Here is a 14,425-nt window from a genome sequence, read left to right as displayed (position 1 = left end):
GTACCTCCCCTGGGCAGGGGAAGCTTTCAGTCCTCTGGTGAAAGGCGTCAGAAATTAGTCTAGGGGCACTTTGGGGGTCTTTGATGGTTTCTGACACGTTCTGAGACATGAGAGCTGCCTCTCATGCCAGCACTGCTGAGCCAGTTCTACCCCATCAGGAGGGATGAAAACCCTCCAGCCTACATGTGAATGTCCCAGGTGAATGTGACCTTTCCAGGGGAGGAGGGCGAGTTTTACAGCTGAGAGAGTTGGTAAGGGAGGACAATTGGTATGATAAAAAGCACCGTCCTGTCGCCACAGGGTCTGCCTCTTATCTGGCTCAAAGCCCGGCTTGTAGCCTCTGGTAGTGGGTGTTCATCCCCTCTGTCTTGTGCAAATCACCAACACACACCCAAAAACTCACCTCCTCCCTCCTGAGGGATGCAGACTGGCCTCAGCAAAGCACCCTGCAGCCTCCATGAATGGGTGAATGTTTTGAGTCATTAACCATTAACATTTCCATCTTTCACAGTATGTAACAGTGCTTGAAGGAAAAGTAATTTACTCCAAGGTATAGAGTTCATTGGACCAAAATATTTTTCCTGTCCCCATGAGAAGAAATGACTTGGAGGATTATTGGGGAGGGAGAAGTACTCCTCCATATTTGCATGTTGTCTCGTTCTTTTCCTTCTTGCATGTATAATTTCAGTTGTGATGCAACATGATGAAGAAGGGAGAGGAGTATTTTATATAGCAAAGGCAACAAATAGCCATGACAAATATATTCCTGCAGTTCAAGCCCTAACCCTGAATGCATCCCAAACACATCGTACGGGCTGTTAATCTTTACTTAGCTTTGCCTGGTTCTATCATTTGCAAGTGATAGTCCACCTGGACTCCTACATTGGTTGCACATAAGGAGTTTCATGGCTACCTGGTTACTTTTGCTGGGAACTGATCTAGCCAGAAAACACCTTCTTTTTATCTCTCAGCAATTTTTTAGTTTGCTAAAAATTTTTTTCAGCTTTTTTCAGCTCAGTAAAGGGGCAGCGTATGGGCAGGAGTGAACAGCTGGGTCTGGAAGAGATGATGGATGGTGTGATGTCATTTGTGTGGATACAGCTGTTTGTGGCCCACACATAGGCTGACTCCATGGAAAGGACTGCTTTTAACTCAGATTATTTCTTGAGATGGATTTGCCACTGCAGCTAAAATATCATATAGCTTCAGGGTCATATGATTCTACAGTCTCTACATACTGGACCTGTGTGATACTGGATCACCCAGAGGAAAAATTTAATTCAGTTTTGATAGGAGCACATGTGAATATTTCTGTCAAACACAGGGGAGCAGTTTCTGCTGGCTGAATGCTTGCACACCAGTGTTACTGAAGCTGCAGAAAGACAAGACAGTTCCTGATCTGACAGAAAACTGTCTAGCATAAAGATTTTAACCTGGAACTGGCCAAGTGAGTGAAGTTCAGCATTTTGAAATGTATGGGTATCACACATTTGATCCAGGCTCTAAAATCAACCCATTTCTTACAATCACATGTTCTGCGACATCCTCCAAGGTCAGGCATGGGCACAGCATAAATATGTTCAGGTCTTTGAGACCGAGAAATGAGTCGAGATTTAGTTCTCACATGGTAAGAACAAGGAGTGCAAGATAAAACGGAAGATAAAAATCTATCCTTTGGATAGAAAAATACTGTATCTCTTCTAGAGAGTGTTTTACTATCTGGGGTATTCTTGTTAAAAGGTAAGAGCTCTGTTAATTATGTTGTTGCCCCTTAAGTGAAAGAATCCTTGCAGAAATGTCAATTAATTTTTAAAGCAGTACATGGCTCCCACTTGTAATCCAGAATGGCTTTAGGTACTGTGTATGTTTTTTACTGGAAATATGAAGATGGGGAAGGAAAAGAGGGAACAGTTCCCTCCATTGTTTTGGATGGCTTTTGGGTTGCATTACTGGGAACTGATACGTTTTACTCAAAAATTAAAGCAGGTTTTAACAGAGGCTATGCAGCTTCCTCTCTCTGTCTCATTTTCCTCCTGTTTTTCCCAATTCTGTTACTGAGAGGGAAACATTGCTAGAGGGAAGGGATGGTTCTGTCTCCATAAGCAAGTGATACCTGCTGTCTGAGGTGCCTTTTAACTTTATGGCACGGTGGCACCAGACTGACGGTGGATCTACACAGAGACTTGCAATTTCTTTCATAGAAGTTCTATGAATAAAAATGTCCATCCTACTGAGAATTCTACTCTGATTTATAGATTCTGAATTTGATCAGAAAAGATGATGTTGATTTAAGTAACATTAATAGTTTAAGCGCATTAAGTTGCTCAGCAGCAGCCTTCGCTCAGCAAGTGAAAGGATTTACCTGGGTCTAACTCAGGTTTGCTTACAAAAGGTCCCATTTTTCACCTGCCGTCTGTGGAGTTCTTTCCCTGCCGAACGTTGGGAATATCCTACCAAAGGTGGGGAATTAATGATGGGGTTATTTCCAAATCTGAATACCCTAAGAGATAAAGTTCCAGTTGTTAATCTGCTGGTAGTTATTCTTGCAATAATTAATTTAGATCTGTCAATAAAGAAAATGTTAAGTTGAAAACAGTTTTACTAGCTTACTGCTTATATATACACATTTGTGGAGGAATTTTCAATTACAAAACCCTTGCGTGTCATTTACTGCATCATTAAGTAAATATTTGAACGTGCCAGGATGAATGTAAATACTCGCTATATTGTAAGCTTTCTTGTTTGATACACGTGGAACATTAACAATCATTTATTAAGCAATTGCTAGTGCATATCTTGCCAGCTGGAGTAGTTCTCTCAGTCATTTGAAATCCAGTACCTCTCATGCTCTGTGCTGTCGGTGAGCAGGGTCAGTGCAGTCCCAGGCAGGCGCTGAGCTGTCGTGTCTCCGCAGTGAACAGCGCGGTGCCGCTGCCCCCCAGCCCAGCCCTGCCGCCGCAGAGCCGCCCCCCGCAGCCCCCTGCCCTGCTGGCCCTGCCCGGCACGCTGACCACGCAGCAGCAGCAGCAGCAGAAGCTGAGGCTCCAGAGAATCCAGCTGGAGAGGGAGCGAATTCGGATGCGTCAGGAGGAGTTACTGCGACAGGTAATGCCAAGGATACTCTTACTTTGTTCAAGAGATTTTACGTCAATGCATCCAAATTTTTACCGAGTACAGTTAGTAGCTCTGTTACTTTATGTCAAAATTAACCATGGTTTTAGGTAAGGATAACCAAAAAACTAATATAAATAGATAATTTCATTTTTTTCTCTAAAATAGCACTGAACAGAACACAGAATGGTCAGAAGTTACAGAGCTGGAGTCTTTCTTACTGGGTCTAATAGTCTTGTAAGAACCAAACTCTGTTCTGCATCTGTTTGTGAGCAACTAGAGCAACTACCAATTGATTGGCAGTTTAGCTTGGTTTGCACAGGAAATCATGTTCGTGCTTCACTGAAAATAAAGGCAGAACATACAGAGTTGTTGTTGACTCTGATCCCAGCTCTCTTAATTTGTGCCCTTTGCCTTTGAGTTAAAATAAAATCACATTCACATCTTACATGAATACCTCTGATCTGAAAACTTGCTAGAGTTGGTTATTTGTGGATGCTTTGTTTATTGTTCTATTTCTTAAGTTTCAGCTCTATATAATGACTCACACTGTACAAAATAGATATGTAACTTCCTTTAGACTGCCTAAAAGAAATAAAGTTTTAACAATTGTGTGCCGTTTGTTATGGATGATTCCACTAGTGATGTTGTGTTTGCATGACATATTAATCAGATTCCTTAGTGAAAAAAAATAACCTGTTTCTCTCAGCAACAGTATGAAAGAAGTACAGTCTATCAAGAAGAATACTATTCTTTGTGGCCTTGCAAATGCTACAGTTAACAGTTCTAAGTACCTTTAAAAATAGTAACTTTCACAAGATCAAGGTGGTGGTTTCTGACATGGGCAGTAGTCTCAAGTCTTTTGCATACCTTTGCCATCAGGAGCTCAGAACGTGATAGAAATGGGTGTGGGAAGAGAGTGGGGATATCTGGTATGAACTTAGTCATCATTGTCATCATGCTGACAACATTTTTAGCTATTTTTACTCTCTTTGGCTCTGTTCTTGCTTCAGGACAAGAGCAAATTCAGCTTCAAAACAGTCGTACTCGAGGGCTGGTTTCCCTGCTTTACTGCCTTTGAAAGTGATACATGCACAGCACTCTGCAGCTGTGCTGTACTCAATCAAGCCTCCAGCTTATTATGCCCAGTGACACACTGCCCCTGGGGTGTTTGCTGGAGCTCCACATTGCGTGAAGCAGGACAGCATCACTTTGCAGTACTAAAGTTTTCAGAACTTGTGTAGCTCTTAGGGAGGAAAGCAAGATGCAAAATCCATCCTTCTTAACAGAATGCTGTGAACTTCCTGCCAGTAACCTGGGCGTCCTGAACCCTGGCAGCTGAGAAGGACGCGATGAACTCCTCCGGAGTTGCCGGTGTCCAAGTACAATTACTCCCACTCTGACCCTCCACCACTGTTTTTGCTTTTCTAGTGTAACCTATCTAAGGGAAGAATGCTGAGTAAGTGTGTACACTGCTGCCAGCAGCTGTGAGGAGGCACAGAGTGTTTGAGTGAGAGGGGAGGGATTCTTTGGAGGGTCACAAACCTTTCAGCCCAGCAGCAGCTGCTGGCTCCCCACAGCCATTCCTGGCAGCAGCTGATGAGGTGGAGCAGCATGCCCAGCTGGGAGGAGAACACAGCTCTGGGAGCTCGTGGCTTAGGGAATTTGTTTCCTTCTTTGTCCTCCTCTTCATGTAGGTAATTGGTAAAACCCTAGAACTCTAGATTGAGTACATGCAAGAAGGGCAGCATTTCTGAAAACCAGTATGACATCTTCTACTTAAAGGTTTCCTTACTGACTTTCATAATTCTATAAAGAGTTAATGTTCTTTCCTACTCATCTATTTTTGTCAGCTTTCCCAAGGAAAAAAGAGAATTTGATTGCTGTTTAAGAGCTTCTTGGAAATGGAAGTCGGTAGAGGTGATGTCAGTCAGAAATCTCTGAAAGGAAGGGCAGGAAAGGTGCCCCAGCACTTCTCTGTGTGCACCAGGGCCATCCTGTACTGTGTTTGGAAGGGTACAAATAGTCTCAAAAAAGCAACGCTTCTCAGAGGCTCCTTTCTGATCCAGGGGATTCTACTGCATAAATGCATCCACAGAAAGTTACAGGAGTTCAGAAGAGGCTGAAGAAGCAGTGTGGGAAGATGCAGAGGAACATTTATTGCTGTTTTGTCCTCACAGAGTAGACCCTGGCCTGCTATAGCCTCAACAGAAAAATGCCCCTCTATGCTCCTTTCACTGCACACACTGGCCCAGGGTCTGATTTACTGGTGGCACAGGCAAGGTCTACATCTCTTGCTTTCCACCCTAAGCATGAGGACTGGCAAAAGAGGAATTGCAGCGATCAGCAATGTAAACTCAATATAAAAATGCTCTCACTCATCTCCTCCAGCTGGAAACGAGGGTTTGGCAACTAAGCTCAGATTAGTTCTGCCAAGGAGAGTTCCAGGAAATGTGACAAAGATTTTCTGCATTTGTCTGGCATACAGCTAAAAAGAAGTTTACATCAGAACTGTGTTCAGAGGTTTTGAATCATTCAGGTCACTACAGTGCTGTGAAGCTTTTAAAGAGTTTTGAAGATAGCTACTGATGAAGCTTTTTGACATGGCTTTGTGATGTCAGAATACTGTGGTGTTTTTTAATTTACTCTATTTTGTTATTCATTTTGAAAGTCCTCTTTGGGTTTTTAAAATAGCGTGTGCCATAACGCCAAGCAGATCCTTAAGGACATTTTGTCCTTTCTCAACTGAATGCCAGAGATTGTCTCTGCTGGCCAAAGGGGAGGGACCCTCCTGCATTCAAAGGCTGAGAGCTCGCTAGTCTGGCTGAGGCTGTAATAACATTGCTGCTCAGAGGGTGTGGGAAGTCTCTGGTATTTTTTGCCAGACTTTTTTAACCTAGGATAGGGGATTAACAAATATTCCTCTTAAAAACCTTGTAGTCATGCTTAGAATAGAGAACAGGACATAGCAGGCTATCATGCATCTTTGGGCATTGTGTACTTGATCTGTTGCTACTGATCATTGCTGTGATAATGTCAAAGAGGTGAAGGAATCTGACATCTCTAACAGTACTAAAACTGCAGTGTGACTTCTGAACAAATGACCGCAGTAGAGGAGGAACATACGTCATGTATGGTGGAGCCAGTGCTCTGTCTTCTTCCCCAGTCAGATCTGACTCCAATGTGCAGGAGTCTGTTCCACATTTTAAAGTACCCATGGAGTTAATATAACAAGCAATATGCAATATGTTGAAATAAAGACACAGGAGGTGACACACCATTCCCCAAGGGAGAGTAGATCAAGTAATAAATGTCATGTTTCTTGCAGCAAAGAGGAGACAGGAACTTAGATTTTGTAAATGATTGTGTGCGTTTTTCTTTAGGGTGCTGCAGGTTTTTCAGCTCAGAAGTGTTTTGCTTTGGAAAGTCTGTCTAAATCTTGTGTGGCAGTAGCTGTTATTCTTATATTTTAAAAAAGTGCTGAGAATATCTGCATGTAGACAGTTAAAAAAGACATCTGCCCATTCTCTGAGGTTTGTGCTTTTTCACAGACTCCAGCTGATTAAATTCTAAATAGAAACATCACCATTAGAGTTGTCACTTGACAAATGTAATCATATACATGACCTATCATAGAATCATAGAATCAGCTGGGTTGGAAGGGACCTCCAAGATCATCAAGTTCAACCTTGATCTACTACTACCGTGGTTCCCAGCCCATGGCACTAAATGCCACATCCAGTCTTATCTTGAAAACCTCCAGGGATGGAGAATCCACTACCTCCCTGGGCAGCCCATCCCAATGCCTGATTACCCTCTCTGTAAAGAATTTCTTCCTAATATCCAACCTAAATCTCCCCTGGCACAGCTTAAGACCATGCCCTCTTGTCTTGCTGAGAGTTGCCTGGGAGAAGAGACCAAATCCCACCTGGCTACAACCTCCTTTCAGGGAGTTGTAGAGAGTGATGAGGTCTCCCCTGAGCCTCCTCATGCATAAGCTGTTAAGAATCTTTAGACAGTTCTTAACACTTGCTAAATAATGAAACCATCTAATGTAAATTATAATTTATCAGTAAATATACTGATAATTTTATTATAAAGAAGAGATCAGACCACTCCTCCTCAATGGAAAGAATCAATTGAAAACATAGTAAAACATCATATTCTAGACTCAACAACCTGTTAATCCTTTCTCTACTTGGGAGAATGAATGACTGATTCATTGGGAAAAGTTTTCTACTAGGATTTAAGTGAAATATTTACTTTGCTTATTTCATTAACAAAAAAAAAGTTGAAAAATTAGGTTAAAAACAGATCCAGCTTGATTATTTTAAGGTCTTAGGTTATTTGTTTGGAACATCCTACTGGAGCCAGACGACCTCTGTATAGAACTCTGCACCACTAGATGTCATGGGTGTTTTGCAGAGATAATGCTGGAAGAATTTATCTTTCAAGAAGAGTTGTGAAACAAGTTTCCTTTGTCTCTGATTGCTTGTTTGTCGTCCTGCAGACAGCAGACATGAGACAGGTCATGAGGCAGATGCTTATTATGAGGCAGAGGGTTTGTCCTAAAGATTATTGGGTCACAGTCTTGGTTCCAGTGGTTTTCTTCTGGCATGTTAAGTACTTTATGGTTGCTGAACTCTGGGACTGGCTTCCAGATGTGATAAAACCGACAGAGGTTCTGTGGGGCTTTAATCCAGCACAGGGGGGTGTGAGAGATGCTGTCTGTCTACATCAGGATTTTCTTCAAATCAGTATAAACAAATAGTCATCAGTGACATCCTTCAGAACTACTTTCCTCTTGTGCATATGTTATGTGGTCACTTGTTACAAGACTGCAGTACTTCTGGGCTGTTGGAATAACCCTTCTTGTATATTTATTTGCCTTTTCAGGAAGCTGCTCTATGCAGACAACTTCCTATGGACTCGGAAAACATGGTCCCAGTTCAGACAGCTGTGAACACCCCTGCCATGACACAGGACATGAGGCCTATTACAAATAATGGATCTGATCCTTTCTTGAACAGGCAAGTTCCTTCTTTATTAGGCAATTGCTTCTGTTGCCTTCTCTAGACTGTTAAAGCTGTATCTCTAAAGTAGTTCCTATATCATCTTCTTTTGCACTCACTGTAAACAGAGGATGTGGCTGAATGGCTGACCCAAAATCTTTCAGTTTATGCTTCAAGAAGGAATCTTAGAAAAATTAATAAATTGTAACAGATGGTTTTAACTATACTGTTGGGGTATGTGGAAGACATTATGTAGAATATTATCTAAGTATTAATACACTCAATTTTTTAGGCTATCAGAACTGGTTTTGTGTGTGTGTATATATATATATATATATATATATATATATATATATATACATGTGTGTATTTCAAAATTTAAGAGTGGCCTCACTGCAAGTGCTTTGTTATTTGGGCTGATGTGACCCAAATATGATGTTGGCTAATCAGTGGCCAACAGTTGAGAATGAGGCTTAATGACTCAGTATCTAACTTTAAAATGGAGCCTACTGTGCTCTCTTCCAACACTGTGCTCAGGGACTGTGTCTACCAGAGCATCTTTACTGAGGCTTTTTCATGTTTCAATTTATAGTGGGCCATACCATTCCAGGGAACAGAGTTCGGACAGTGGCTTGGGATTAGGATGCTACAGTATACCAACAACACCTGAAGACTTCCTCAGCAACGTAGATGAGATGGATACAGGTAGAATATTCTGATTTAGTTTAAAGTATAGTCATATTAATAACTTTGTGTTATAACTAGTAATGTTTTGTAATTGCATAACTGAACAATAATCTCTGGCTTTCCTATGTGAGAGAACAGCCTGAGACTGAGGGAGGAAATGCCCAGAAGGTGCTTGGTGCCCAGAAGGTTCTCAGCTTTAGCTTAAGTCCAGATTCTGCCCTTTTACCTTAGACCGATATTAAACAAAATGAGTAAAGTTGAAAAATGCAAGCCTTAATTTCTGTTTTCATGCCATTGTCCAAGGTAGGGGGAGTAAGAACCTGGTCTTGGGTTACATGTACAAATCACTGCATCTTCTAACTCTGGGAAATCAGTCTCATTAGTACATCTCTTACAGTGGCAAAGTTGGATTTGCCTTCAAACAGAATGTATTTTGCTAGTTTAGGTTTTGGTATGTATTTATTTTGTATTAATGTCCTCATGGTGTTTAGAATACTGAATTAAATTACTAGAAAACCAACAAGCTTTTTTCCAGAGAGTGGAATTCTCAGAACTTCCTCACCTGAACTTCCTTTTGAAGTCATCAGAAGTTCTAGATTACGCAGAGTGAAAGGTTTCTCTATTAAAGGTTTCCATGCTTGTTATTATTAACTTATTTTTTAAAAAGTACTATTATAGAGCTAAATTGCTGTAAAGCATCTTTTTCAATTATTCCCCATGGACAGCATTGCCCTGGTGCAGAGAACAGGATGGATGTGTACATGAGGCTCCTCTGCTGCTCCCTGGGCAGACCAGGGAACAAACTTGGAACCGTCCTTGCCTCCAAAGTGGAAGGCCAGAACTGGGTGCTTTGGGCACTGCTGAAAGGGCCTTTCGTGTTTTTGAGAGCAAAGCAAGGATGTGAAGAGTACTCTTAGAAGAATATGCATTCTGCAAATACAGTTTTGAGTAACTCCTATCCCATGTGGTGGATAGGAGTGATCACAAGTGTTCATGGGAAAGGGGGAGTCTGAATTTTAAGTCAATTCTGTTGTTTTAAGTCAATTTTGTTGTTTTAAATTACCCACAAGAACAGTTTGGTATTTCAAAAGTTCTTCTTTACTTTTCCTAGGAGAAACTATACCACAGACAACAATGAACATAAATCCACAACAAACACGTTTCCCTGATTTCCTCGACTGTCTTCCAGGAACAAATGTTGATCTTGGGACTCTAGAGTCAGAAGACTTGATCCCTATTCTCAATGATGTGGAGTCAGTACTCAACAAAAATGAGCCCTTCCTTACCTGGCTGTAATCAGGCAATGCTGATTGGGCCTACAATGCAATTCACATTTCTTATTCCTCTTGAGATAGAAGCAGAATATCTGAAAATCCTCAAGAGATACAACGTACTGCCTTAATGAGTTTTGCTACGTCGTCTTTATGATCAGTTTAATCTCTGCCTGGATTTGATTGATAACAATTTAAATATAAAATACATATTTTATATATATACACACACATATACATATATATACATACATGCATATATATTTCTTTTTAAAAAGCACACTACTTTAGACATCTGTGTACTTCTTTACCTTTTCAGACCAGGCAGTAACGTTTCACTTTAAGGACAGAAAGTGGCTGATGTCTGTGCACGTCCGTGACTGATCTCCTGGATATTGACTGACATCACAGACCCTTTGTGAACCACAAAAGCTAACTGCTAGGTCAGTTGGTTCAGAAAACATGCACAGCATCAGGCCTGGAGAGCAGTTTTATTACTGTGTTTATGACAATAGTATCAGAAACTTTTTAAAATCAACTTACTTAAGCCTTAAAAATCTTTTTTTTTTAGATCTTAGTAACTAACTGTGCTGTATGGAATACAGATTAAATCTGATCCATATGAGCCATAGTAATTCTCATTATATATTTATAAAGGCACAAACAATACTATAGCAGTTTCTTTTTTTCAGTATATTACTGTATAGTTTTCAGAAAAGAAATACTTCCAATCTGAAAGTACCAGAATTGTTTAGCAACCTTTTTACACTAAAATATTGTTGCAAAATAAACCAGGCTGGTACTGACTGCTGCCTTTTAACAACAAAGCAATGTATTATAAACAAGCATTTAAAAAAAATTCTTAGATTTTTATGTTTATTATATTAAGCACTACAATTTTGTAACTTAACACGTGAACAAACAATTTTTTATATATATATAAAATCTGTGGCAAGTATCTTAAGTGAAAAAATATTCTTTTAAAGTCAGGTCTGGAAAATGTGGCACAACTCGTTAATGTTATACATAGTGGGAAAAACCCCTTCCTTATACTGTTTTCAGTAATGTTTTTAACTGACAATGTCAAAATACATGTAGTTGTATACATGAAAAAATGCAGTAACGTTATCAGGCTACTGCTAAAGCAGCATTGGGACGTGCCTGGTAACGCTGCTTAGTTCTTGTGTCTTTCACTTACTGTAATTGGAGCGCAGGACACGAGGCCTGTGCTCTGTGTTTCTGCCTGTTATGTAGCCTACAAACACCTCCTTACCAGAGGTTTGGGACTGAGAAGGCATCAAGGACATTAAGCTTGCAGTTCCCCTGAAATGCAAATGAAGTCCTGAAAATTCTTAAATATTTTGAAATTGTTTTATTTATAATCTATGAATTTACATTTTTTTATATGGAAAAATAGATTTGTTTATGAAAGGCATTAAAACTTTTCTCTAAGCTTAACCCAGGCTATATAAAGAGAAGAGATGTAGCACTAAGTGTAAATGTGTGTTTTTCACGTCTGATAACACTTAACAAGATCTTACTGATGTGCCAGAATATTGATCACTAAAGACTTTTTTCCATCTGGTTGGGTGAAGGTAGGTGAAAAGGTCAGAGATGAAGTGGTGGTAATACAGAGTAGGTTTGGAAGACAAATGATGAGGTAAAAAATGTAAATCCTTGCTGGGAAGGGTGGCTGCAGACAGGGACACAGCAAATGGGTCTCTGGTGTTCAGTGAAAAACGTAACTGAAGCACTCAATAAACAACGCCATCTGTGGTGAACTGCTGGGTGTACGTGGTGTCACAGGATGGAAAATAAAAAGCACACATATTGACATTTTAGAAAAAAGATGGAAGGCAAAGACCTACAGTTGTGAAGTTTTATTACATAGGGAAAAGTAGCTTTTTTAAATGTTTTGGGTTGGTTTTGTTTTTTTTTTTAAATAGAAAAAGAGATGTTACAGCAGAATTTAATTACTGAATGGGCATTGCATTTCTTTTACTCTTTTGGAGGAGCTATTACTTGGGGGGGCATGTTTATTTTTACTAGTGCTAACTTTTGAGATGGCACAACATTTCTTTCCAACAAACAGGGGACCGGGCAGGGCTGACCAGTATTACTGTAATTAGGTTTAATCTCTCTCTTTTAAGGATTTCTTCAGGTTGTCAGCCTAAATGAAAAACAGATGATCCTAGGGCTTTGTTCTTTAGTGCCATGACTGGTGTTGGTAAAGAATTGGAGGTCTTTCGGCCAACATGCAAGGCCGGGTTGCCAGCACTGCTCAGTTGGTGTGAGAAGCTGATGCTGTCACTGCTGGAAGGACCCGCAGCAGCTCCAGGTCTGAGTGCTGGTGTGATCCAGAGGATAGTGCTCATCAGCAGATTATGGGTAGAGAATGCAGTTTGTTCATTTGCTAGCAAGTCTACACCATTGAACATGTGAGTTTGTCATAATAAAAGCTATTCTGAGCTGGTTGGCTCTGGGCTGCTGGGAATGTTGATTCCTGCCTGGCCCCACTCACTGTTGTCAGCCGAAGGCTGTACTTCCTACAGGGAAGACTGATGCAGCTTTCTAGTGAAGTCATATCAGATATTTACCAGAGTTGTGAACCTGCAAGCTTGATTCCTTTTCATTGGTGTTTCTGGTGGTTGAGTGTCTTGGTGCAAAGACCTTAAAATGGTAAAGCAATCATAAACTGTGTTTCCATGTTAATTCCATAAAAAACCAGCAGCAGATCTGAAACAGGAGGGTGCTGTGCAGAACAACACTTCAGGGCAAAACAGCTGCCAGAATCTTAGGTCAGATCTTTACTCAATCATGAAGCAAATTGTGCTTAAGTTAAAAGTGATTCTTTACACTGTCAGCTTCTAATTTTTGTAATTGAGAGGGTGTATCAGGTGAAGTGTAGCAACAGCAAAATATGTTTTTCAATGCTCTCTTTTTTAAAAAGTTTTGGCTTTAAACAGGGTTGTGGCAGAACTTTTCAGTATTCAAAGCATGTGTAATATGAAAATAAATTTATTGCTGACAATATTTCACTGTGTTATTTGAGATTTTGAACATTTACTGTACTAAATGTACACTGTCTATTTGTAGTATAAATACAACCAGTGTGCCAACTGGACAGTTTTGCCGTGACCATCCCTGAGGGTGGCATATGTAAGTCTTGGTGATACTGAAGTAATGGGATGTTGTTAATTACAGTTTGTATTCTGGTAATACTGTTAGAATGTAACTTGGGGAGGGATTGGATCTGACTTTTTGACAAATGCTGTTTGGGGGAAGGGAAGGATTTAAATGTCTATTTTAATTACAGAAAAATGTGGGTGGGTGTTCAAATAAACTTGTTTCCTAATATATACATCCACATACATGCTAGTTCTTTAACTATTTTATTTACTTTTTTAATTTTGTTATATGACATGTGTGAGCATTTGTTTATAATATTTAGTAACTTGCAATAGATTGTATGTATCAAAAGCAATGAGATCAAACAATCAGATCAAACTGTAGTATCCAGGGTTTGATTCTGGGATTTTTTTTTTAAATTATTTCTTTGATCTTGTACATGAAAAACAAATACAAATGAACTTGAAAGATTTTTGGATGCATATTGGTTTTTTAAATGTTTTGTTTTGTTGGGATTTATTTTTTTGGCAGGTTTTAGTATGTGCTTCCCAGGGAACTGTACAACACTGCTTGGAATAAAGGTGCAGACATACAAATCTGTGAAAAAGGCATAAATGTTGAATAAAAATATTAGTACTTAGCAAGTCAAATGGTTATTTTACCGTTATCTTTCAGTTTATTAGTGGTTGTTGTTACAATTTTACTTGGAATGCTTATAACATGCTCCCTAGTGCCACCATTACTTGTTTCTTTTAGTGGTACCTTGTAATTCATAATTCACTAACAACACAAGTGCTGGTTTATGATTTGTTTAATACTGTTATCTCTAAGCAGAATCTTTAGCACTCAGTCCATTGGCTGTTAAATGCTGCTTTGGGGGCTTAAAAAGTGCCTTAAGTCTGATCCCTTATTCAAGAAGTTTCTTAAATTCTGCATTAAGAAAATACCTGTCTTCTTTCCTAGGAACAAGCCATGAAACCTAACCATCCTGGGATTCTGTTTGAATGTCTGGTCTTTACTGTCAGGGCACGTGACATGAGTCATTCAAGATCCAGTTCAGCTGTTACTATTAATTAATTTTAATAATTTTTCTTGAATCATTCTCTTCCATAATTTATTAAAGTTAATTGTTAGAATGTGTCTTAACGGTATCTTGCATTTACATAAAAAAAGATCTGGAGCCTCCATCGAACAGAAATGCCAAGTGTATTAGCT

General features: G+C 39.8%; 1 protein-coding gene across 1 annotated transcript in view; it reads left to right on the top strand.

The window, feature by feature from the left end:
- The window catches only part of WWTR1 (WW domain containing transcription regulator 1), a 52,215-nt gene extending 38,365 nt beyond the window's left edge, over positions 1-13,850 (top strand). The window contains exons 3-6 of the mRNA XM_032698471.1: positions 2,915-3,105; positions 8,008-8,141; positions 8,716-8,828; positions 9,922-13,850. Of these exons, the coding sequence (XP_032554362.1) occupies positions 2,915-3,105; positions 8,008-8,141; positions 8,716-8,828; positions 9,922-10,106 (623 nt within the window). The 3' untranslated portion in view covers positions 10,107-13,850. The remainder of the gene's footprint in view (positions 1-2,914; positions 3,106-8,007; positions 8,142-8,715; positions 8,829-9,921) is intronic.
- Positions 13,851-14,425: the final 575 nt, after the last annotated feature.

Source organism: Chiroxiphia lanceolata, chromosome 10, assembly GCF_009829145.1.
Source record: "Chiroxiphia lanceolata isolate bChiLan1 chromosome 10, bChiLan1.pri, whole genome shotgun sequence".
In the NCBI taxonomy this organism is placed as follows: domain Eukaryota; kingdom Metazoa; phylum Chordata; class Aves; order Passeriformes; family Pipridae; genus Chiroxiphia; species Chiroxiphia lanceolata.
This window is presented reverse-complemented; position numbering and strand designations above follow the sequence as displayed.